Genomic DNA, 25,510 nt, shown 5'->3' with positions numbered 1-25,510 from the left:
CAGAGTGGAGAACTGGCTTTTTGGACAGGAAATACAGTAATTTCCGATGATGTAAGTTTTTAGAAGCCAGATGCTTTTCCTGTGGCTGGGGAAAGCAGTCTCGTTAAATGACTCCTGCAGGTTTAGCTCCTTAACTTTCCGTGGCCAATGGTCTCCCAGGTTGGTTCCTCTACAAACATAGCACAAGGTGACGTTGAGTGTCTGGGCTATGGACTTGACTAGTGATAGGAACAGGTTTCTGGCCCTGATAGAGATAGAAAATTCACTCCTAATTTCCTCATAAAAGGAGTGATAAACTTGGTATGAGGACCTCTCATGGGTAACAGTTACTAATTTGAGAAGCATCAGAGTCCTGGGGTCAAGGACCTTTTCATCTACTCTTATACTAATTTTATGTCCCTGTTTGCAATCGGAGGGCTTCAGTACAGTAAAATTTACGGGGTTACAGGTGCCAGGGGTGCAGTCAGGGGCAGCTGTCCCCTTGTGAAGGACGGCTGCGTGTTCTGCCGTTTGCATGTAACCCATGAAACAACCCCAGTAAGGGCAAGAATAGCAGCCCACATCGTTACGTGAGTGGCCAAGAGTTGCCAAGAGTTGTCTCCCTGGCACATATACTTCTCATGACATACAGGCTCTCTCCCAAGCAGGCCCCCACATCCACCATGGCCTGTGGCCACACGTGTATCAAAGAGCATTGACACTGCTTTACCAGGGTTAAACTCCTGGGTGTGGCTGACGAAGTTCCCAGGGTTGTGGATGCTCCTGACCTCTAACCATCGCTCCTGAGGGCAGTAGGTGGGATTGAAGCAGACATGCTGATCACCATGGGAGCACACCAAGTAGGCGGTATGGTTGTGAGTGCATAGACCTGATGACAGTCCTGCTCAGGAATAGTAAGTATGGAAAGTCACAGTCCTAGTGGCAACACTTCCTGTGACATAGGTCACAGTTTGAGGTTTGTGGGTCCCTGACCAGAAAACTAATTAAGCCTAACAAAAGGAAAATAAGGAAGGGACTCATCCTTGAAGAGAGAAAGAGATGATTCTTCAACCTTCTGCCATGTGTACACCAGTCAGCTTCTGGAGTGACTAGAGCAGGGCTGTTTTCCCGTTGTCCATGGTCCTCTGTTGTTTCCTGGGAAGCGGAGTCCTGCTGAGGAAGGGCACTGTTGTTCCACAGGGTGATCTTACACGGTGAAGCCAGATCAGGGATGCACTCCCACTCCAGAGAAGCTGGCTTGACTAGGCAGTGGTGGATCCAAGGAGCCATCTCTGCTACTTTAGCTGCAGTAGGGGTAGACAAAATAACAACAGAAGGGCCTCTCCATTGAGGCTTTAATCGTTGGACATTTTATTCCTTTACCCAGACGGCATCCCCTGGCCTGTAAGTGTGCAAGGGAGTTGTCAGGCTAATAGGAAGTCTGTCCTGGACCCAGTCATTGATTTTTGAGTCAACCTAAGGGCCTGCATTTGTTATCTCAAGGTGAGGACAGCTATTAAGGTCCCCCCTATATGCCCTTGATTAAGGGGGATGGGCGTCCATAAAGGACTTCAGAAGGTGAGAGCCCTGTCCGCTTTGTGGGACTAGACCTAATCCTCAGTAATGCTATGGCAGTAATTGATCCCACTGCAGATGGGTCTCCTAAAAAAAGTTTTCCTAACTGTGATCTTAAGGTCCTATTCATACATTTCACTTTTCCTGAACTTTGGGGGCAATATGCAATATGTAACTTTCAGGTGATTCCTAGGCCCTTAGCCACCCTGTGTGCCACCATTTGTACTACAAAGGCTGACCCATTATCTGACCCAATAGACACAGGTATCCCAAACCTGAGGGATGATTTCCTTTAGCAGACATCTGGCCGCCTCCCGGGTCTTCTCAGTCCGCATGGGAAGACTTCCACCCATCCTGAGAAGGTACAAACAACCACAAATGATTGTTTGCATCCTCGAGCTCGTGGCATTTCAGTGAAGTCCACAGTCACGAGGAGTTCCACCAACACTGCACCTGGGCAGCACTTTTGGTCCCTGCCGGGGATTGTTTTCGGCACACAGGCTACATCTTTTACATATTGCCTGTCTTATGGGGACATAAAAGTGCTGGGCCAGGGTGGTCTCGAGGGCTGTTTGCCCTGAATAAGTTCCTTCATGGAACCACTTGACAAATGTGGGAGCCAGTGACTTGTGGATGGCAACGCAACCATCAGCAAACTTCCACCATTCCTTTGGTAGAAAATTTCCTTCCTCAGTCTTGAACCAAGCCTGTTCCTGTAGTGTGTACTATGGGTCCCACTAGCTAAGGAACACGGAGACAAGGCAGTTGGGGCCAGTCCCCTCATGAGGGCTGCCTGTTTGGCCTCTCTGCCAGCCTTCCAGTTTGCCTGAGCAATTGTTGCATCTCCCTTCTGGTGCCCTCAGCAGTGTATAACTGCCACCCATTTAGGGGCCCACACAGCATCTAGCAGTTTGAGGGTTTCCTGCCCATACTTGATGATTTTTCCTCCCAAGTTAATGAGTCCCCTCTCTTTATGTAAGGCCGCATGGACATGAATGGTTGTGAAGGAAGTTTTGGAGTCAGTGTAGATGTTTACCCCTATTCCTGCAGCGAGCTGGAGTGCCTGTGTGAGAGCGATGAGTTCAGCCTTTTGTGCAGAAGTTCCAACCGGCAGCAGGTGGGCTCAGTGACTGAGTCCAGAGTTACCACCACATACCCAGCAAAGCCCATGTCATCCCTGGCAAAGCCACTGCTATCTGTGAAATATTTAATGTCTGGATTGTGATAGGCTGATGAGTTAGATCCGGCCAGCTCGAGAAAACTGTCTGTAACCTCTGAGCAATCATATTGGGAGCGGGGGGTGAATCAGCCAGCAATAGGGTGGCCAGGTTTAGAAAGTTAACAAACTCCAGCCAGATGCGTGGTTTCACATAATGTACTCTGGTATTTGATCGCCCAGTGTACTAGCTGGCTGAGAAGGCTTCGAGGTTGACTGCCAAGGCAGTCCTGGAGATAGTGGGCAAGTTTTTAAAACCTTGTGGCAACTGATCCAGGTTAATCGCCCCTTCTCTCCAGTAATGGGATTTTCCCACTGGAAGGCAAAAATAGCTGGCTCTGTGGGGCTAGGCAGATGCAGAAAAAGGTGCCTTTACAATCTAGGCCGGTTAAAAATTTTGCTTCGGCTGGGACAAGGCCTAAACACGTGTAGGGATTTGGGACTACGGGGTGCAGAGTAGCTGTTGCTGAGTTTACCATCCAGAGGTCCTGAACTGGCCTGAAATCCTCAGCCCCCAGCTTCTGGACAGACAATAAGGGGGTGTTCCATGATGACTGGCAAGGTCAGAGGATCTCGTATTTTAGGATTTTATTGAGGTGTTTTTGAATTCCATCCTGGGCCTTGCAGGGAATAACGAACGTATTGCTTTTGGCTGATGGGGGTGGCTCTCAGCTTCAGTTCCACCACTCCTGGGGGCACGTTTAGAGCCAGTCCTGGGGGATCATCTTCAGCCCACACACATGCAATCTTGAAGGCAAGCTCAGAAACCTCAAGAGGCCTCCCTTCAGGGGTACAGAGCCGCCATTCCTCTTCTTGTGCAACGGTGAGGATTAGAGCCTTTGCCTCAGGTCCTGAGTTTTAAGGCTCCCATGCTGTCAGAGTCAAAAGGTAATCTGTGCCCTCAGTTTACATAAGTCCCTGCCCTTCAGGCCCACAGGCAGTCAGGGAGATAAAAGAGTTCCTACTACATACTAACAAGGGATGGGGCCAGTTCTCTGTAGCCCCATAATCATGCTTTTGTGAAAGGGGACCCACTGGTTGGGGGGGTCACAGCTGAGTGTACCCGTATCCACCTGTATCCACCATGAGGTCAGTGGGATGGCCCCTTACTGTCATTTGGATCATAGGCTCCTGGAGGCCTAGTAAAGTAGAGCCTGGGCTGTCCTATTCCTCTCCATAGCCTTCCAGGGCTGCCAGTCCAACAGCATTTCCTTCCCAGGGGCTGGCTTTCCTACTGGTAGGCTGATACTTTCCCTTGACAACTCAGCCTTTGCCTTTGGTCTGGGGGGCTTTCCGTGAGTTCTCGGCCCACTGGGGACTTTTATTTTTCCAGTGCCCATCCTGGCAACAGTAGGCCCAATGACTTCACCCTAGTTCCTCTCTAGGACGGGGGCATCCCAGGGGCACTGGTCACCATTCATGGTGATTTTCCCTTCCTCTATTAGGACTGACCCTTGGGGGCCTGCATGACTGCTCAACAAGGACTGCAACAAGGAAGTCCACTTTCTTCTTTATCTTCAAATCAGTCTCCCGTTTTGTCTCTTGATCTTGATTGACAAAAGCCTTTGTGGCCACCTCCAGAAGTTGGCTGGTGTTCATTCCAGCAAATCCCTCCAGTTTCTGCAATTTTCGCCTTACGTCCTATTGGGCCTGGCCAACAAAAGTGGCATTGATCATCCACTGGTTTTCAGTGGCTTCTGGGTCAAACAGTGTGTACAAACAGAAGGCCTCACACAAGCACTCATAGAACTGGCTGGGACTCTCATCTGGCCCTAGGAGGAACTTTGATGTTTTGCTCATGTTCGTGGCCTTTTCCCCTCCTTCCTTCATGCTTCCCAATAATGCTTCCTGATATTGCTCAAGTTGCCAGTAATCTCTGTCATCCTTAGGGTCCCAGTGGGGGTCTTCCTGGGGGAATGGGGTCTGAGTGTAGGCTCAGGCATTTAAGGTGCCTACAGAGACGTGATTTTCCAACATGATCTGCCAGCATTGTACAACATCCCTCCTCGGTATTGAACAGTCAGAAGGAGCTGTCTGCAGTCTGCCCAGGTGGGTTTGTGAGTTTGGATGATGGACTGCATCATCAGATGCAGTCAGAGCCTGAGGTTTTTCCATGAAGGAGGGGGTGTGATGTTTCCAGTTCAGGAGGTCTGTGGTGGTAAAGGGCTCACAGGCAAATGTCCGTCCTCCTTCTTGTGTTTACCCATGCTGATCATAATATATCGGACCTTGGTTCCCGCTGGGAACCCTTCTAACTTGACTCCAAAATCTACATTAATTCTCTCCCTTTTTAAAATTTTTAAGCATACACTCCAAGGGGGTGCCCTTACTCTGATTTTTACCCATTTCCTTCCTTTACCAGACATCAAGACAGACACGGAGGGGTAGAGGTTTTGGAAGAGAGGTAAGGGGGTCCTCTTCTCCCAACACACAAGGGAGAACAATATGTGCTGCTTATCAGTGACCTAGACACGGTCACCCGGCCAGAAACTGCTCCTACACAGGGTCCTCACTCGCATTGTCTGTCTCTAGCCACCCCCCTCATGGGGATTTAGGCGTGTCTTAACCATAGTGAGTCCATATAATTCCCAGACAAGAGGCTCAACCTAGACCATAAGAGTTTGCCACAGACCTACTCACTTTGTAGCCAGGCCATGTCTCAGACTCTCGTGCGCTTGCTCTTTCTCTCTCTCTCACACACACACACACACACACACACACACACACACACACACACACACACACACATACCTACCCCTACCCCTACCCCCACCCTGCTCCCTAAACCTGAGAGACACAGTTTCACCCTGGATAGAGATAGTTAGGTGTCTCTGGGAGGTGAACAGTTTCCTCTCGTGCCTCCAGAAGGCAGGCCTGTTATTTGAATCCAGGTTCTTACCAGTCTGACGGGCAGTGCTCCCAATTGGTTCCCAAGCCTTCCCTGGGTTCCTTTGTGAAACCAAGACTCACTCTCCGGTGCGTCAGAGGTGAGTCCCTCCATTGGATCAAAAGGTCTGCTGGCGCCTGGTGAGACGGTTTTCCCAACAAGCCGGGAATGCCAAGTCCCGGGGACAAGGAGGTGAAAACACCATCTCTGAATCCCAGACAAGAGCCCTCAGAAATGTTATGGGATACTCAGACAGGGAGGCGGGTCAGGAAGCAATTTTTATTCATCATTGCCAGCAGTGGCTCTGCAAATTCATCTCCAAAGACTGGGCCCCAATAACAAAGGGGTTTGCCATATAGACCCTTGCAAGCAGGTTACAGAAGCTAGAGGCAAGGTTTAACCCATGTATGGCTGTGTGCATTTCCATTGACTACTTTCCCCTCGGTGCTATGCGACCTTTCTCATGCTCAGATTCTTTAAGTTTTATCTGCCTGCTGTGTTGCCCCCCTCCTCCGATACATTACCAGGCTGGAGTGTAGCTCAGCGGTACAGCACTTGCCTAGCATGTACAAGGCCTTGGGTTTGATCCCTGGCACTGCAAAAAAAAAAAAAAAGGTAAAATAATAACGCCAGCAACTGTACGGTGGTAGAAACAGGATTTCTAAGAAATACCAGTTCTTCATTTGTAGAGCAGAATCCTACACTCAGGTCTGTCGGGTTTGTGTGAAGTGTCAGTAGGGTCTTTGTGAAAGTGGGTTCTTACCTTGTACTGCCGGCACTGCTGCTTTCCTTCCCTTGATAACAAATTGTGTAACATCTGAGTTTACTCTTCAGTCCATCTTAATTTCACTAAAGTGGAAACAGCCAGACAGTACCGGCTTCCTGGTGTGATGGAACAAAGAGTAGAACGGATCCCCGGGATGTGTTCTTGCCAGAAAGAAGTGAGCTGGGCTCTGACGAACTCTAGACCTGACTGCAGGTCTACAGGAGACTGGGGGAACAGAGGGTGTCTCAAGCATCACCGGGAGGAGAGAACTGACCAAATCCAAGGGCAGGAGAGTTACAGCGCAAATGCCACATTTCCTTCAATAAATACATGGCCTTTGAAAAAGAGAAAGGAGCTGGTGGAGTGGCTCAAGTGGTAGAGCACCTGTCTAGCAAGTGGGAGGCCCTGAGTTCAAACCCCAGTACCACAAAATAAAAAATTTTTAAAAAAAGATAAATGTATCAGAAGAGGCATGCACTAGCTTTGGATTCTGAGTCAGAGAAAACCACCTGGAAAAGCAGAGGGCGTAGAACAGGAACTGGGTGTTGGCTGATGTTAAGGAACTCATGTGAACTGGATGTAACCTTAATACAGCTGTATTTGGTGAAAGTCGTGTATATATTAGACACGGCTAATGAGGCATTGGTAAGTTAAAAGCAGGCTCAGTGACTCATGAAGGCATTGACTCCCAAATGGATGCTTTGTTATTCTAGCTTATTTACAAAGAATTGCAACAAAATAACCAGTAATAAAACATCTTCTAGTTCCAGTGATTCTATGAGGATTTTCTTTTTTAAGTAATTGTACTACTAAGGTGACACTTTCAGCCTCATAACCAAATTCAGAACTAGCCGATGTTAGCCCATTTCCTCTTAGGGATCAGTGCGGGTGGACTAAGCTGAGCTTCCGTCTCCAGCTCTGATTTTGTTTGCTGTTTTATTCAGGGGCTGTGGACGGCAGCAGCAGGGTAAAATGGAAGTGCACACGGTGGACCTGACACCAGACACCGCCTACAACCTAATGCACACCATTGTCTTTGGCTTGTTGGCGCTGAGTACAATGAGGTATTCACTCTTGTCTGACTGCTCTGATTCATTTTTCCTTTCTTGATGTTACTTAGCAACATAATTTAGAGACTGACAGTCGTCTTCATTCATGATCATGGTTCCCATAAGACTTCCTGGTGTGCCATCTCCGTCTAGGACATACCACCCACCCCGAGCCGGGCTTTTCTGGACGACAGCCACTGCTCACTCCCCAAGGGCGAGGGGCCTGGCCGCGGACCCTTTGCTGAGCCTGTGTCTTGTTGTGGCTTCGCCAGGGACTTGTCTCAGGCACAGGCCCTGCGTGGCTGCTGGGGCCGGCTTCCCCTGTCGTTAGAGAATGAAATTCTCTGGGCGTCGCACATTTTTCCCCGTCGTTGCAGGATGAAATTCCTCTGCACGTTGCACGTTCCCTCCCTGTCGTTTCAGGATGAAATACCTCTGGACGTCACACATGTGCGTGTTTGCATCCTTCGGCGTGTGCAGCCGCGAAGTGTGGGGGCTGCTTCTGAAGTGTGTCCGTCTTCACAGCCCCCGGAGGGTCAGTCCCGCCCCTTGTCCATCGAGCTTTGATGACTTGTCGTGTGCCTGTCACGCCAGGTCTTCAGCAGTTGTCAGTCAGGTGAAGCAGGTGCCGAAATTGGAAACTCGAAGCGGGCCATCCACTCGCTAAGCTTTATGCGGAATTATGTTTTCAGTTTTTTAAAATTTTAATCTTCTGTTTAAAAATCATTTATATTTCCCTGACTGTTAGATATGTTCATTATAGAATTTAGAAAAATCGCAAAACGGGGCATTAAAATTTACCAATCGTTCCTTTATCCAGGATCACAACTCATTATTATAAGGTGTTTTCTTTAAAATAATCACTAGTAAGTGCCTGATAGTGGCTAATAGCCTGCGAATACAGTCTTGAATTGACTTTGCCCTCTAAATTCACTGAGGGGAGGAGGAGAGAGTAAATAAATCATAGATGGGTAGGTGGTAGGTGCACGAATAGGTGATTGAATGAGTGATAATAGAATGAACTTCTGGCATCGTGGATGGCAGAACTGCAAGCGTCAGTGACCAGAACGCTCCCGCTGACCGGGCGTTGTGCGCACAGGAGTCTCGCCCCCGTTGAACGGTTTTTCTGCTGTATTTAAAGTGGGCGAGTGTGTGCAAAGTAAAAGTATGAGGCAGGCTACTGAAAAGCCTATAATCTGAATAGCGTCTCTCCCGTAGATCAGCGTGATCCGGTACGCAGTCCCGACGCTCACCTTGCTGTACCTGAGCTACAAGGTAAGCCCGGGTTTCCTCAGGCTCGGCGCTGTCCACGGAGCTGCTCGTGCTGCGTGCTGTGTGTGTTACCTGGCGAGTAGACAGGTTGGCGGCCCTTGCTGTTGACACTGATGGGAAAAGACAATCTGTTCCTCAGATGGTTTTTAACGAGTGGAAGTGTTGTAGAAGCTACTAGCATTCAGTCATTCTAATTAATTTTGATTTTGGCTGTTACTCTGCTGATGCAAATTCTGAAAATGTTTTCAGATCTATTTTGAAGTGAATAAAATAGAAAGATCTTTTTCTCCTATCACCTGAGTTACACAGAGGAAAAGGAATGAAAACATATTTTACTGTAATTCGCATTTTTATTCAGTGTTGTCCTCATACGAGAACCACACACCTATCAATAAATACAGCCTAAAATTAGGCTTTGGGGCCATACATGATGACACATGCCTGTAATCCCAGCAGTCAGGAGGCTGAAGTAGGAGGGTCCTGAGTCTGAGGCCGGCCTGTCTCAAAAAACCACAACAAGTTAAGAGTCTGCCTTTTGCGTTTGAACCTGTTCCTAACTTTGAACAGAAAGTAATGAATGTTTCCATATCCTCGGCTGAGATCCCATCAGAGGCCGTGACCACTGGCCAGGTGGACCACTGTGTGACACTTAGTCACATCTTTGAGATTTACAGACCTTGAATTACCAAAAACAGCATAAATTATTGCACCCACGTGAACTCTTGCCCTGTCTTTAAAAGGAAAAAAACCAAACCATTTTGAAGTTCAGACTCTTTCTCTTCCTTCCAAAGTCAGAATGGTGGATTTGAGCCTTCAGTTGGAGGCCCTGACCTGGGAAGATGGCATGTGGAGGCCAGGGGCCCCCCCGACACACACACACCTTCGCCCAAGGAGTCAACTCCAGCTGCTTAGTTGTAGTTTTCCTTGCTTTTATTTTCATGTGAGGTTCTGCGAACCAGAAGCTTTGAGCTAGGGAAACACGTTTGATGATAGTCACTGTATTGTAAATGTTATTCAAAGCTGTATCCTAGTGTGTGGTGTCTCTCTCCATCAGAACATTTTACTGATAAAGACAGTTCTGTGCCAGCTCCCAGATGCTGGAAAACACAGAAACAGATTCCCACCTGCTTGCTCTGGGAATTTTATTTCTGCCATCTACATAAGTGAAACTCCTTAAAAATACCTGGAAAGCCACCGTTGGGTATTAAACAAAGTGTGTGTCTCACGAGGAGCTGAATAAATTTACCTTTCCCCCTGGACTAAGGCTAACACACCATCCCAATCGTCTTTCCCCCAAGACGTGCTGTAAGCTACGACAGTCTTGTTCATCGTCCATGTGTCTGCAGGCTGGGTCCTTTTATGTCTCAGCTATCTACTGAAATTTTACGTATTTAAAGAAGAATATTTGAGAGCCAGGCGTGTTGGCACATACCTGTAATCCCAGCTACTTGAGAGGCAGAGGCAGGAGGATCTTGAGTTCCAGGCCAACCCAGGCAAAGTTAGCCAAACCCTACCTCTAAAGGAAAATTGCTGTGTAGAGCACTTGCCTCGAATGCACAAGGCCTTGGGCTCAATCCCAGTACCACCAAAAAAAAAAAAAATGCTTTTTGAGGACGAGGGCTCTCGTTCTTGATGAAGTTGGGAAGGACATTGTGGGAGAAACGGTCCTCACTCTAGAGCCTCACACAGTGCCTAGGGGACCCCGTGAAAATGTCACACTCCAGGCCCAGTGGGAAGCACTGGTAGCAGAGCAAAGACACAGGTGTTTTAGACACAGTGGTGATGCTTTCAGACGGTCCAGCTGAGGAAACCCTGCCGTGGTGGTGACTGAGTTCTCAGCAGCCCACATTGACTTTCTTGGCAGGACAGTCCTGTGTCATGGGGCTGACCTGTGCCTTGTAGGACGTTCTCAGCTCCTCTTGCCTTTTGCCAACTGAATGAAGATTCCGCCTCCCCCACACACAACCCAGTCATGAAGGCATCAGACTTTCCTGGAGAGCCTTCTGCTCGACTCTCCCATCACACCAGAGATTCTGTTAATATGCATCAAACCATGAGATCAAAAATAAAACCATGGTGCGATGCAGAGAGAAGGAGCTGGAGCTGGGTGTGTCCCAAGTCATTGGACGTATTTGGAGTGCTGCCTGCTGCACCATCCAGCCACCTTGTGGTGACACTTGAGAGTCTGCTTTAAAAGCATTTTTGCATCGGTAAAGTAGCTAAAGCGGTAGAGCACCTGCCTAGTGGGCACAGAGGTCATGAGTTCAAATGCCAGGAGCACCAAAAGAAAAAATTGGCTGGGCACTGATGGTTCACACCTGTAATCCTAGCTACTCAGGAGGCAGAGATCAGTTTTTTTTGAGACCCTATCTCGAAAAAAAAAAAAAATCACAAAAAATATAGGGCTGGTGGAGTGGCTCAAGGTAAAGGTCCTGAGTTCAAACCCCAGTACCAAAAAAAATAAATAAAATGAAAACGTTTTTGCTGTCTCCTATGGGTGCCTTCTGCTCTTCCGAGTGGATGGCGTGGTGTTAATTGCATTGTCATTTTCTGTGCCTGTTCTTGTCACATCAAAGTAACACTTGCTAGCTGTGAGCCCACACTGGAGCATTTTATTAGCGTAACATCAAAGTTCATCTTTACGAGGTGACGTCACCTGGTCCCCATGGCCTGCACTCGGAGCCTCTGAGCAACAGCTGTGAATCCATGTTACCAGGATTGCACCATGTCACCAGAAATCACACAGTGCTGTGCGAGTTCTCTTTCATTTAATCCCAGTGACAGGCACGTGGATTTTGTCTGTATTTTGCTTTTAATTTCAGTTCTGGCCTGGAATGATGGGTGAACTCTCCGAGCTGAGGGAATTCTATGACCCGGACACAGTGGAGCTGATGGACTGGATCAAGTAAGGAATCCCCTAACTTGTGAACTCCTCAGTGCCTGGCTAGCGTGTCTACAACCCATCTCATTGGGTTGTTTTTTATTGGCGGGGGGGAGGGGGGACGGCAGGGGAGAAGATTGGTTGGGTTTTATTTTTCTGCCTCTTAATTGTGATGAAGCATTTGTTTTTATTAATTTTTTTTTCTTTAAAACTCCATATTTAAAAGTAACTGCTCATTCCAACTATAGCCCCTGAAGAAAGGAAAATACCCACTTAGAGAAGAAAAAAGATCAGAAAGTAAACCTCCAACACTGACAGGACAGGGAATGGAACTCACATCTCTGTTAAAACTCACACTCTTCTCCTCTTTGTCAATTTTATCTTTGTTATTTTCATTTTAATACCGTTCACATTTTCTGTTAACGCTGCCACTCGAATGTATTCTTCCCTTGTTAATTATTTTAAGATTACAGTGTAAACTACTGTTAATTAGAACTGGCATAACACACTGAAGATTTCATTTTAACCAGTCATATTTCCTAAGTTCTGGCTTAGAGAAAATTTAAAATGCAATCACTGGCTGGGAGCAGTGGCTCACCCCTGTAATTTCAGCTGCATGGGAGGCTGAGATTGGGAGGATCATGGTTTGAGGCCAGCCAGGGCAAAAAAGTTTGAGAGACCCCATCTGAACAGGAAAAAGCTGGATGCAGTGGCACACACCTGTCACCCCAGTGACAACAGGAAGCAAAGATAGAAAGATCACTCTACAGCTGGCCTGGGAAACAAGCAACACCCTGTCTCCAAAAATCCAGAGCAGAAAGGACTGGGAGCTTGGATCAGGTGACCGAGCACCTATCTAGCAAGCATAGAGCCCTGAGTTCAGACCACAGTACCGCAAAAAAAAAAAATGCAAACGCTAGAGTGTTTCCTCTCTTGAACAGCAGAAAACTTGTGCATGGTACTGGTTCTTATTTTATTTTAGGCTACAATCTGTGCCTTCACCTCAGCCTCAGGATACAATTCTCACTTTTCAACGCTTTGTTCTTGAGACCAGCCTTCTCTGGCAGACATGAACTTTCCCGTCCAGGGCAGCATTCCTGTGCACTGTCCCTCTGTTTCTCCCCACTTGATCACGAAAAGCTGCAGCACCATTCGTCACAGGTGGAGACCTGCTGCAGGTCTCGAGAGGCCGAACCGGCCTCATCACTTGGGACGTCCACAGCCATGGCAGCCCTTGCTCTGGTCCCAATGTCAGCCTGAGTCTGAATCAAGGCAGTGAGTGGAATTTTTCAGAGCGGTGAGCAGTGCTTTGCTTTTATTTACTCAAAGTTTAACTGTAAGCCTCAGCAGATAATTGCGAAGAACCCTTCGGTTTCATTGCATGGAGGAGAGGAAGGGGACTCTCATGTTCGCTGTAGTCAGCTGGGAGTTGGTGGCACGTGCGTGTAAAGGACGCTGGGACGTTACAGCGTTGGGGTGGGCGGTTGCAGGCAGGGCCGTTGGACGCCCACCTTCCCATGGCACCCTGAAGATGGAAGGCCTTCCATTCCTGCATGGATTAGCCCGCTGCCCTCCGCCTTGTCCGCCCGTCTCGCAGAAGAGAATGACAGTCATTAAAGGCGTGTTGGAGCAGAGCCCAGGTGGTCTTTGCTCATCTCAGGCTGGATGTGCTTCTCTGTGGGGTCTTCATTTTCATGCTTTCTCTCAAAGAAGTTTAGTTCAGGTGACATTTTTGGGCCCGAGAGCGATGGGTGAGTTGTCACTCCAGTGTACATGGCTCTGGTACTCCTCCCTGCTGGGGAAGCCATCTGTCTGTCTGTCTGTCTGCGCAGACTCTCCTGCGTCCCGCTCCTCTCCCTCATTGGGCTCATGCAGACAGTCTCGAGACTTGGTTGGTTGGCCTGTTTTTTTGTTTCTCAGCAACTGAAAGATTCATATTCTAAAAAGAAAAAAAAACAGTCTCTATTGTGATCTAATCTTCCTGTTTTCCCCTAGAATTGTTCCAATCTAAATTACCACTTTGTAAGAATAGCTGCAGGCATGTTTATAAAATAAGCTTAAGTGGTGATGAGCGAACGCCAAACCAGTGTCTGTTGAGATGCAAGATGTGTTTGTTTAAATCAACATTCAGATCGGCTCTGCCACGGTTCCAGACACGAGGCGCGTCTGGTCCTCTCCTCACCTGCCTGCTCTCTCCTGTCTCTGAAACTTAAGATTCACCCTCAACTTGCACCTCACACTGCTTAGCCGCAGTGTCCCTGCTGCTAGCGAGCATGAGCTGCCCCTGAGGGAAGGCTGTGGCCTGGGGACATGTAGGGTGTGTCCAAAAGTGGCCGCCAGACCCCTGACGGCCCAGAACCAGGCTCAGCTCCTGTCTGCTCTGTTTCAGGCACGGTGAGTGCACAGACACTGTATATTAGTGTGGTCACCACAGTGTCTCCTGGGGACAGCTGCCATTCCAGGAGACAGCTCTAGTGACCCTCACATTGGCCAGGATAACTGTTTTCTGAAGTGTGCCCTGTGAGCCACACCTGCCTGGGCTTCACCGGGGCACCCCAGAGCCATTGAGCCCGTCTAAAGCTAGGACTTGCCATGCCTCCAAGAAGAGCAGAGGGCAGGACACCTGCAGGACTCAGCTGCTCTCCTGTCCTGCTGAGGAGCCTGGTCATGACCTTCCAGAAGCCAGGGCAATCCTCGAGGGAAAATAGAGGGTGGCATTGTGAGGGGCCATAGCAAGGAGACTGGACCTGCATGAAAGCATCGAAAGCCTTAAATGGTAATGCTTTCATAAAGGAGGGTACATGCTACTGACACAGCTCCACAGATACTTACCGAGCTCAGCCGTGCACATACAGGACAGCCACCCATCAAAACTGCCTCTGCCTTGGCGTGCCATGGCCTCTGTGGCCGCCCCGCTGTTTCCATCCTCTGCCCTGGATTCTTCATTTCTTCCCCAGTTGACAGTTCTCAGAGCTGTGGCAGGTTTCATAAACAGATGTTTCTAGAGTTCTCAGTTTAGTCAGAGTAAACATCATTTTGCTCTCTTCTTGTGTCTTCGTGTCTTAAAGGAGAGGATATTTAAATTCATAAATCCAACAATGCTTGTGAATTAAATTTCTCTTTTTACAAAGACGTTTTACTTTTTTTATTAAGACAGAGTCTCACTGTATAGAATCTCCAGGTTGGCCTCGAGCTCTCAATCCTCCAGCTTCGGCCTCCTATGCATCGGCCTTACAGGTGCACACCACCGTGCCCAGCTGATCTGAGTCAGAGGCTTGTTCATCTGCACAAGCCTTCCGGGCAGGCAGACCTCACAACATGGTCACCCTCGCTGCGTCCCGTGTCCTCCCTGCCCCTGGCCTATGTGTGGTCACCTGGCTGCCTGGGTCCCACCTCACACCCGCTGGGTGTGCCTTGTTTCCGAGGTGTAAACTCCTCTGTGTTCCTGGCTGGTCTTCCTTGCTGTTTGTGTTTCCTGGAGGTGGAGGTTAAAAGCTGGGTTGTTTTGCCTTCTGGTGTCTCCTGCAGGAAGAACCGGGTGGTGGTTTTAGGGTTTACGTGTGACAGGAAGCATTTTCCTCAGCAGGGCCAAGTGCACCCACAGTCTGGCTCAGTCCTCTCTGTCCTTGACTGTCTTATCTTTGGTTCCTGAATATTTTCATCTGCAAGCAAGACAGATCTGTAGAGCTGGGCACCGGTGGCTCACACCTGTAATCCCAGCTACTCAGGAGACAGCAATCAAGAGGATCGCAGTTCAAAGCCAGCCCCAAGCAAATAATCTGAAGACCTTATCTCGAAAAATCCCATCACAAAAAAGTACTGGTAGAGTGGCTCGAATGGCAGAGCCTGCCTAGCAATCATGAGGCCCTGAGTTCAAATCCCAGTACTGCCCCCCCCAAAAAAAACAGTATATTTGAAGATGTTTTAACTACATGGCTTTGGGAGGTTTTCACCAGAATGCTGTCTTCCCAATAGCGAAGCCTGCCGTGTGGATTTCTCAATGGAACTATAAAAAAGTACCAAATTCCTTTCACATTTAATCAAACTGAGACACTGCTGGATATTTTAAAGGAGACGCAGGCTAAGTTCAGATCCCGTGTGCCGTAACCCTCTTTCATGTTCAAAGAGTCGTTTTGGTGCTTGCATAGCTGTGAATGTTGAATTGGGGAGGACGCACGTGCCCCACCCTTTGTCCTCGAGCTCGGTTTTCCCCACAGCCTGCATAGCGTGGAGCTCCAGGAACAAGCGACACTATCTGCTCAGCACGCCAGCAGGCCCTCCCAGAATGTCACTTAAAGCACGCAGTGGAAGTCCGTGTGGCCTGTGCTCCTCGTCATTAGTGACGTCTCTTGCAGAATAAGTTGCCTCCAGGTTGGGCAGCCTGCCATGAGGCTGGGCAGAAAGCTATAAAAAAATTCTCTTTCATCTTAGGCATCAAAGGATGTAGAAAACCTTGGTAAAAACCGCCCTGCTGCTCTGTGTAGAGCAGGGTCACTCGTGGTTGAAAGCACAGAAGCTGCTTTAGGGACAGGCATAGGCGGCCTCAGCCCCAGGTGTCTGCGAGGGAAGAATGTCCAGGTCAGGGTTGTCGTGGTGTAGCTTTTGAATTAAGGACAAAGAATCTCTTCTGCCTTTGCCTGAGAATTTTACCACAAAATAACACACAATGCAGAGAATATGACTTTTATTAAAAGCTTAGGAAATTGGAATTTGTGTTTCACTCCACTTGAGTTTTGCTTTGCCTTTTGTACCATCTTTACTGGCAAAGTTAAATATTTAAAGTAGCTAAGAAACATCCCAGAGTAGCTGGGCACAGTGGTACACAGCAGTAATCTCAGCCATCAGGAGGCCGAGGCCAGAGGATTCCTGGGGCCCAGCAGTTCAAGGCCAGTCTGGGCAACATAGTTGAGAACCTGTCTCAAAAAGTAAAAATAGTAAAATTGTTTAAAAAAGTTATCTAATATTTACCATAGGCCCAGCTGATAAAGCCAGGTTAGCCAGTGTAACAGGAATAAACACCATCATCTCTGCCATCATCCAGAAGTCAGTATTTTCAAAAATATGGATCTCTAACTTCCTACATGCTGGGGCAATTGATTTTCACCAGGGCCTCGGTGAAGGGTGAGCAATCCAGAGCTGTCACACTGACAGTCGAAGCAAGCCGAGTTTCTGGTAAAGTCTCGCTTTTGCTCATGAGGCAGGCTTTGAGTCAGGAAGATGGGTTAACTCAGTGGGCATCACTGGCTTTTCCTCAGTTCCTTGGCAGTCTTCACCCCATTTCTCCCTCTGCCTATGGATGGACGGTGAGAGCAGGTAGGACGTCCTGAGGAGGGAGCACACTCAGTGTCCCATGGATGTAGCCAGAGGCCCACAGGAGACTCAGTGACTGTGACAGGCTATACTCTGTCTTGAGGTGTTGGCCTGCGATGGATGCCGAGTCCAGCTGTATCAACCAGTAGGCTTCTTAGGATCGGGTCACCTTGACATTCACCAGCCCAGCACACAGTAGGCCAGCTGCAATATTTTTGGAGTGAAAAAGAATAACTTTGCAATTTCCCCTAGCAGTTTGGGACATTGGACGTTGAAGCCTTTGTGAACCCTGTAGCACACCGAGCTGTTGTGACCGAAGCAAGCTGAAACCTTGGTCACAGCTGCAAGTAGGTCACCAGGTCCCTTGGGCATCTCTGCCACAGTTGTGAAGCACACACTGTGCACAGCTCCATGCATCCTCTGGTGGTGACTGTTCTGCATTGAAACCGGCACTGCTGTGCTGGGCTTGCGCTGTGAGCAGGTGTCGGAAGGACCAGTGTGGCACCAAGGCAGGAAGCTTCCGAGCTGGGCTCACTCTGTCACATGGAACCATACAGCTGCTTTCTGGCGTTAAGCCGTGATGGCGCTGTGCAACTTATGGCAGTGGAGTTGGCTCACTGAGAGCGTACGAGAGGACCTAGCTTAAAAACGGCATTTCCTTCAGGTTCGCCCTCTGTAGCAACTGTGACACCATAAGCAAGGGTAGATCTCATCCGAGGCCCACGGTGAGAGTTTAGTGAGTGTGCGTTGGTTGACCGGGTGTCTGCAAGCCTCTCCCTAAGGAGCTGGACCTTCCCAGTTCTCATCCCAGTCTCCTGCTCCTCTGACTACATGGAGCAAATGTCAGAGGTCCCCTGTGGACCTAGCACACTTCTCTGTGCTTGCGTTTCTGGGTCTGGTTGCCTAATGCTGGCGGCCTCCCAGGGCAGCCAAGCTCACGAGAACGTCTGTCTGGGAACCCACCTTCTAGACCCAGGCATGGCACTGTGGATGCTGTGGTATTTTCTGAGATCGCTGCCATCTGTCAGCTTTCACCCCTTGGTTGAGGAGGAATGCGAGTGAATGAGTGCTGTAGGAGGACAGCTTGCATTTTTTGAGAGTGAATTGTCTGTGTCACATGAACTGTGAGCCATCCTGCTTGAAGACTCAGAGCAGTCTTTGCACCCGTGCTGTGGTCTTAGCATGAGGTTGGATCACGAAGAACATCCGGTGGGTTGCATGCACACAGCGAGGCGGCTCAGAGCCACGTTTCCTGCCCTGCTCTGCAGAAGCCCCGAGAGCAGCGCCGTCCTGCCTCACTTCAGCAGACGAGGTCCCTCTGTCTCAGCATAAGATCATAGGCCTATCTTGTGATGTCACCCGTGGCCTCTGGGAAAGGAACCCTTAAGCAAGGAGCTGCTGTGTTCTCCATGGTAGAAGCACCTCAGTGGTTTGTAGACGATCCCAAGGTTTCAAAACGGGAGGAAATTAAATGAGCTCCTAAGGTTCCTTTCTGGCTGGGTGTGGTGGTGCACAGCTGTAATCCAGCACTCAGGAAGCAGAGGCAGGAGGATCTCCAATTCGAGGCAGCTTGGGCTACATAGCAAGTTTGAGACCATCCTGGGGCAAATAAAAATTCTTCTTTTCCAGAATCAAGGAAGGAAAAGTGCTTTCCCTGTGTTCTGGGACTTTCCTTGGGTCCCCATTGCTGTCCCTCACACCCACTGGGAGGCCGGGACTCAGAGCGAGGAGGTAACTGGAAAGGGAGATCACGGTGCGACATTAGGGTGACTGTATTTCCTGAGCTGCGTGTAATCTTCCATTGTCAGGAGCGAAGAGAGGGGCCTTCCACCCCAGAAACGCAGAATATATCCTATATTGAGTAGTAAGTTTGCCGTTTCAGACTCTTCGTTCCACGTTCTGTTTCCATTAGTCATGGCTTTGTGTTTTTTTTCTTTTTTTTTCTTAATCACTTAGGACAATATCTGGGTCTTTTGCTTTTCTTTAAACAAAAGCCCTCTGGAATTGGCTCGTGCTCACCGGTCCTCCTGGCCTTGCAGTCACTTACATTTGCATGAGGCAGCTTTCCCCCAGTTTAACAGTCTTCAGAGGGCTTTTGGTTACAGTCTGCCCCTCTGGCAGAGAAGCTGGAGAGGGTTTAGCTGGAACTGTACTGGAGTTTAGCCAGAAACTGGCTTCCCAGCTGCCTGGCTCCTGAGACAATTCATCATAAAAGTAAACACATGAAGTCAGAAAAAGGTTGCCGGACTGTTCCAGTGCACAGCCAGAAACAGACAAGTTTACGTCAGTGATGGAGGGCACATCAGAGCCCAGGCCTTCTTGTGGTCCTCCCTGGCTCTTCTTAACATAGGTTGAGGTTCTGAAGCCGTGAACTTGTCTGCTGGGACGTCGTTGAGGAAATCTCCTGGTGGGTTAATGCAGACTCAAATCTTTCAGCTCCAACACTCCGAGAAGGGCCGTGTTCGCTGGGAGCATGCAGCTGCTGGCCGGGGTCAAGCTGTGCACTGGGAGGACCTTAACCAACCACCCACACTACGAGGACAGCAGCCTCCGTGAGCGAACCAGAGCGGTGAGTCTCCTCCCTCCGCCTTCTCTCTTCTTGTGGACCAGCTGCCTGCTGCAGCAACAAGGGCAGAGCTCCAGGCTTGCATCGCCTGATGTGTCCTGCCACCCATAGAAGCTGTTTAGGATCCTCTTTCCTCAGAGGAATGGTTGGGAAGATAGAAACCCTGTGATGCACAGAGGCTGTGTTTAGGACAAAGCCTTCCTTGGGGTTTTTAAACTAGGCAGGGAGGGAAAAGCAGTGCAGACGTTTTGTAAGCCATCCTGTCAGGCATTTCTGATGTGGTTTGGGGTGGTGCTGGCTTTTAATTAGACAATGCAATTGTTCAGAGTTACACAGAAAGTGAAAAGCCTCCCTTCCACCCTGTGCTCTGGCTACAGGGGTGAATAGGGCTGCGCTTCCTGCCTGACAAGGATATGTGCGTACATTGTTCAGATCCTTACCCCCCTTCCTTACAAGAGAAGTAATGGTATACCTTGCTTTTCTCGACACTTAGTGTATCTTGCTCCCCTGATTCTTGTTTTGTTTCATTTTGGTTTTGCAGAACCTCTCACATGTGAGGTGAAGTCCCTGCCACTGAGCTACACCCCAACCCCCTCCGTCAGTGCTTTTTCTTTTAGTACTGGGGTTTGAACTCGGGGCAGCTTGGGGCTTGCTGGGCAGTTGTTTACCCCTTGAGCCACACTTGCAGCCCTTTTTGCTGTGGTTATTTTGAAGGGAGGATCTCACTTTTGCCCAGAGTGCCCTGGACAAGGACCATCCAATTTTAAGCCTCCCACTGTCTCTGGGATGGCAGGTGCTCGCCACCACACCAGCTTTTTCCATTGAGATGGGGTCTTAGGACATTTTTTTTATTTGAGCTCTCCTGTATCCAGGATCCTCCCAATCTGAGCCTCCCAAGAAGCCAGGATTACAGGCATGAGCCACCAATCTTGGCTTCCTTGTTATTTTTAAGGCTAGGTGCTGTTTATATTGGATGTTTCATGTTTAATCAAAACATTTAGGCCATTTCCCTGACTTTTGTATACACGGAGCTTCAGGTAGTAGGCGTGTGTGCACTTTACACGCAGTGTGCGCGCACATCCGTTCTTGCATGTGCAGGTACTGGGCTGAGGAATCTGTGCGGCTGGAATTTCGACAGTGTCATCATTAAGCCACCTTGTGTATGGGCTGCCTGAGCTGACATCAGTCAGCGCACGGGAAGGAGAGCTGGCACCGCAGTCCTCACTAACAAGGTTTCAGACTTGAATGTGCCATGTTGGTCACTTCTTACTGTCAGTAGTTGAAAAGATCTTGTTTGCAGGTGAGGTTTTACTGGCCAAAAAAAAAACCAAATGATTTTTACCAAACACCCTAGCTATTGTAGAGTCATCTGAACTCCTGCCACCATGGGACATTTTCTGTTGGCCCTCGAGTTCTGGTGGCTCTGGGCTCAGTCAGGAGCAGTGGACACCTCCTGGCTGAGCTCCACCCCGACCCTCTTCCAGGGATACCAAGTGTTACTCCCTAAAAACCAATGTCCCTGGATCCCAGGGCCATTCCACCATGACCTTTGGCCCCTTAAACCATCTTTGATCTGAGCCGTCACACCAGGGTGCAGAATGCCACCTCCTGTGTGAATGCAGCCAGGGAGGTGACACCCACCTAGAGGTCAAATCAGCCTTGGAAATGAGTAACAAAGGAGGCAGTGTGGCCTCAGGACCCCACACTCCGTCCCCACGGCACCTTCCCCAGTGCCAGGCCCCAGGATCCCGGACGGTGGCAGTCTGTCTGTGTTCACTTGGGGTGCATGGCAGTGGTGGGAGCCCAGGCTCCCTGTGCTCTGGGGAGGACAAGAGGTGGAGATGAGTATTCAGAAGGTCCCCTGTCCATAAGGCCCAGGCTAGGCTAGGGACTCTGCAGAGGTCCTGTTGCCACCCTCTGTCACCTAGAGCTGGGTCTCTTCCTCCTGGGCCCATGTGCCCTGCGGGTCCCCTCGGCTGTGTCGTGTGCGCTCGTGGAGCGTTCTTAGAACGGGCACCTGTGTGGATAGACTCGGGACTCAGCATTGCAAATCCACCTGCGATGGATTCGCCGAGCCCCGCCGTGCTCGAGACCCCTCCGCCTCCCCTCCCAGCTACGTCCATCTGCACAGGGGGTCTTGGGCGTGTAGTTCCCCCGCCCCGTGGGAGGGAAGGTCACGTCCGATCCTCCATCGCTCCCAGGGCCAAGAGTGACATTGCCCCATCTCGTCTGTCTCATGTCCCCCAAGGTCTATCAGATCTACGCCAAGAGGGCCCCAGAGGACGTGCACGCGCTGCTTAGGTCCTTCGGCGCCGACTACGTGATCCTGGAGGACAGCGTCTGCTTCGAGCGCAGGCACCGCCGGGGCTGCCGGCTGCGGGACCTGCTGGATGTCGCCAATGGACACGTGAGCTGGGCGTGCGGGCTGCCCGCGTGGGGAGGGAGGGTCGATGCTGTGTGCGCCCATCTCCCGGGCAATACCGGCAATGACCCGCGGGCCCCGAGGCGCAGGGGTGGGGGGCCGAGGTCCCTAGTTCCACGTCAAACCAAGCAGCTCTGCGTAAAGCTAATTTTTTTACAGATTGCACCTCTGAAAGTCAAACAGCCTTTAAACCCCCTGCTCGTCCTCGAGTGGCTGGCACCAGGCCCGCCCCTCTCACAGGGTCCCCTGTACCCCGCGTGTGGCCGCAGACATGGCTTTTGTGGCTGAGCCGCAGTCCCGCGTGGACTCTGCTTTCTCTGCTGAGGCCCCGATGGAGCAGAGCGGGTTTTCTCCCCGTGAGGCTGATGGGCCTGGTGGGGTAGAGCCGGTGGCTATTTGTAAATGAGAGGACAAAGGACAAGCCGACCTGGCGCTGAAAACCACCCGGCTGTGCAGAACTTGAAACTGAGGCTGCTGCCTGAGCAGTGTTGGTAGCTCAGACATGGCAGCCAGGCCTCTGTGTTGCTTTTTCTCACCTGTCCGTCCCTGTGATGAGCTGGAGAACTTTCTCTGGTCGTACACGTTCTCTGTATTTGATTTTTGTGAGAGGAACAGGCCAGGACATTTCTGAACAGCAGGGATCTGACGTCTGGTCCTGACCTTGCCGTCAGTGATGGTCAGCGTGTGACACGGGACTCTCCTCCCAGCCTTGGAGCCACGTGACTGCTAGCATTAACGCTGAGATGAGATTTAATTTCGCTAACACATCATCCTTAAGGAAACCCAGTACCTGTTCCTACTTCTGTTGTCTGTTATAAAGGTGATGTTTTGCCAGGTGTGGTGGCTCACACCTGTAATCCCAGCACTTGGGAAGCTGAGGCAGGAGGATTGCAAGGTTGAGGCCAGCCTGAGTTACAGAGTGAGACCCTGTCTCAAAAATGAATGGATGAATGACTCTGATTTTCCTCCCCAAGTTGCATCTGTGTTTGTTTGGGGTTTAGGTGATGGACGGCCCTGGAGAAAACGACCCTGATTTGAAACCCGCAAAGCACCCTCGCTTCTGTGAGGAGATAAAAAGGAACCTCCCTCCCTACACGACCCACTTCACCAGGGTGTTTCAGAACAAGACGTTCCACGTCTACAAACTGTCCGGGAGCAAGTGACAGAGACTCCCGCCCAGTGCGCTGGCACAGCGAGCGGGCAGCGCGATGCCCCTCAGTGGCCAAGGCGTCCTGTCCCTGAGAGCTGCGCTCCGAGGCGGGCTGTGGGTCTCCCCCGTCCCGTCTGTCTTTTTTGTTATGTCCTAAATTTAGCCTAAGTGTGCACGGCTGCCCGAGACTGATCTATACCCTACAGCCGGTGGCTGAGGAGAGTGACCTGTCCACAGGTGGTGGGACACGCCACCTACCAGGCTGGAAAGTGGGAGCCTGGCGGAGTTGAAAGGCTCTGACTTCCAGCAGCTCTGAGTGAGTGCGGTTGACAGGAAACGTGGTTGAGTTACTTAATAGTATTTCACTGGCGAGGCACAGTGGTGGCTTTTTTATAAGCTCTTTATTGTCCTCTGACACCTGAGAATTTTGTAATTCTTCCCACTTGTCGTGCTTTTAACGTGAACACCACGATCCCATGGGGCCTTCGTATGTGACCTCGGCATCTGTGGTCCTCGCCTGCAGAGTGACGCGGTCAGTGACGTGCGTCCCCACACTGGCTGCAGAGGGCAGTCCGTTCCCGTGTCCCTAGTGTTACTTTAACCCTGCTGATCCTCCGCCTCTCCTCCTCCTTACCCACTTCAATTTACGGCGTTTGCAAAGTTTTGTAAACTTTCTGTGTTTTTAGCCTTTGTATTTTTACAGCCTGAACCGGGCAGAGTCTGGACCTTTGACCTGCACAATAGTACAGGAGTCTTTGGCACACCAAGTCTGACTCGTGGTCTCCAGCCGCATGCAGGCCCCAGTGAAGTGACTCGTCCTTGCAGAAAGGTGACAAGTGCCTCTAAATCCTGCTGATTTGTGACCAACACAGAGGAGTGTGCGTACCTGCGCACAGATTTTGAGAATGGCTTTTGTAAATCATCTGTCACGCTGGCGACACGGAAAAGCTGCCGGTGCAAGCGTACCGTGATTCCATGGAGCCAGGATGTTTAATGGCAACCGAGGTCCACCCTGGTCTCGCCAGTCAAGTGTCCTCCTCACAGTCCGTGTTGAGCCGTGGCCGTGGCTGTCAGGGTGGACAGCACCGCGGGTTCCAGCGACTCTGTGCCGTGACCGTGTGCGAATTAGCACTGAAGAAAGCTTACACCTGTCTGGAGGGGCACTGGGAACTAGGCTGTTATCAAATGAAAAACAAACAGCTGGTTTATTAAATTTTGCTACTCAGACTTCTGAGTTCTATGTTTTCTGGACCCGAGTAAGGTTGGAGACCACCGCAGTTTGGGGTAATACAGTGATAAAGCATTTTAATCAGAACTAAATTTTAATTAATCTAGCCATGACGCAGCACCAGTGTCCTTTGGCGAGTGCCTTACTCTGAAGCCAAGCACACGTGAGGTACACTGTGAGGAGGCTGTCGTTTTGTCCTTAGGAAACCTGTTACTTTTCAGGTATATTTACATTTCCCTTAAACATCCCCGTGCCTATCGGTCTGAAGACTGGGGTAGCTGGAGGCTCGGCATACGAGATGTACTTAAACATACGACTCTTTGGTGTTTTGGTTTTTTTTCATAGTACCATTGTCACCAGAACATTTGGTGTTTGGTCTTTAGTAAAAACATAAAGTGCCAAAAAAATAAAGATAAAATCTTGCAAGACAGAGCCCACACGTGCACTCTTCCCAAAACACTGTGACCCTGTGCAGAGAAGTCTGTGTTTGCCGAAGACCAGCTCAGCGAGCCTCCATAGCTTCAGCACTGGTCAGGATTCTTGCTCGTGGCCTCCGGCTGGAGCACACGGAGGGGAGAGGAGAAACACCTGGCCCTGGCGATGGTTTCCAACCCGTGAGCTGAAGCAAGAGAGACCTGCGGCCCGAACTCCCGCCACGTGGGCTCGGGAGCCGTTCACCTTTGCTAATGACCTCAGGTGCTGCTCCCGTTTTATGGACAGGAAAAGCACCTGGGTTAGAAGTCAAACGAGCCTCAGAGTACAACACAGGTGCTCTAAGTTGACTCTACTGTGGCTCCCAGGGCCCCCTCACCTCCCTGCTGAGCTCCTGCTCCGGCACAGCAGGCGGCCACTCCCAGTGTCCTCTGCACTGTTCCTCCCACCACCAGTGTGCCCAGCCAGACCTCCCCGTGCAGGTTCTGCTGTTTGTCTGTTTTGGAGCGGGGCGGGGGGGCAGCACTGGGATTTGAACTCAGGGTCTCACACTTGCAAGGCAAGCACTCCACCACTTGAACCACTACACCAGCCCTGACTGCTCACTGTGCACCGCACAGCTCAGCCGGTATGTACATTTGGGAGAGATGTGAGTGAACGCAGACACTTCTGCAAAACTTAAGTTGAGTGCCTTTTGATAAAGGCTGATTGGCTAGTCAGAACTGCTTTTATGTTTAGTGTGGTTAGGAAAATTAGGAAGTTGGTGGAAATCAAGAA

At 50.0% G+C, this 25,510-nt stretch overlaps 1 protein-coding gene across 10 annotated transcripts in view; it reads left to right on the top strand.

The window, feature by feature from the left end:
• Positions 1 to 24,708, top strand: part of Dpy19l3 (dpy-19 like C-mannosyltransferase 3) — a 74,557-nt gene extending 49,849 nt beyond the window's left edge. For 8 of the 10 annotated variants that reach the window (XM_074058832.1, XM_074058833.1, XM_074058828.1 and 5 more), the window contains 7 exons: positions 7,368 to 7,487; positions 7,896 to 8,088; positions 8,691 to 8,747; positions 11,567 to 11,649; positions 19,372 to 19,504; positions 21,750 to 21,908; positions 22,925 to 24,708. In XM_074058832.1, the coding sequence (XP_073914933.1) occupies positions 7,368 to 7,487; positions 7,896 to 8,088; positions 8,691 to 8,747; positions 11,567 to 11,649; positions 19,372 to 19,504; positions 21,750 to 21,908; positions 22,925 to 23,086 (907 nt within the window). In that variant the 3' untranslated portion in view covers positions 23,087 to 24,708. The remainder of the gene's footprint in view (positions 1 to 7,367; positions 7,488 to 7,895; positions 8,089 to 8,690; positions 8,748 to 11,566; positions 11,650 to 19,371; positions 19,505 to 21,749; positions 21,909 to 22,924) is intronic. The other 2 variants (XM_020182082.2, XM_020182075.2) reach the window with 1 other exon arrangement.
• The last annotated feature ends 802 nt before the right edge of the window (positions 24,709 to 25,510 follow it).

This window comes from Castor canadensis, chromosome 16 (assembly GCF_047511655.1).
Source record: "Castor canadensis chromosome 16, mCasCan1.hap1v2, whole genome shotgun sequence".
Classification (NCBI taxonomy): domain Eukaryota; kingdom Metazoa; phylum Chordata; class Mammalia; order Rodentia; family Castoridae; genus Castor; species Castor canadensis.
This window is presented reverse-complemented; position numbering and strand designations above follow the sequence as displayed.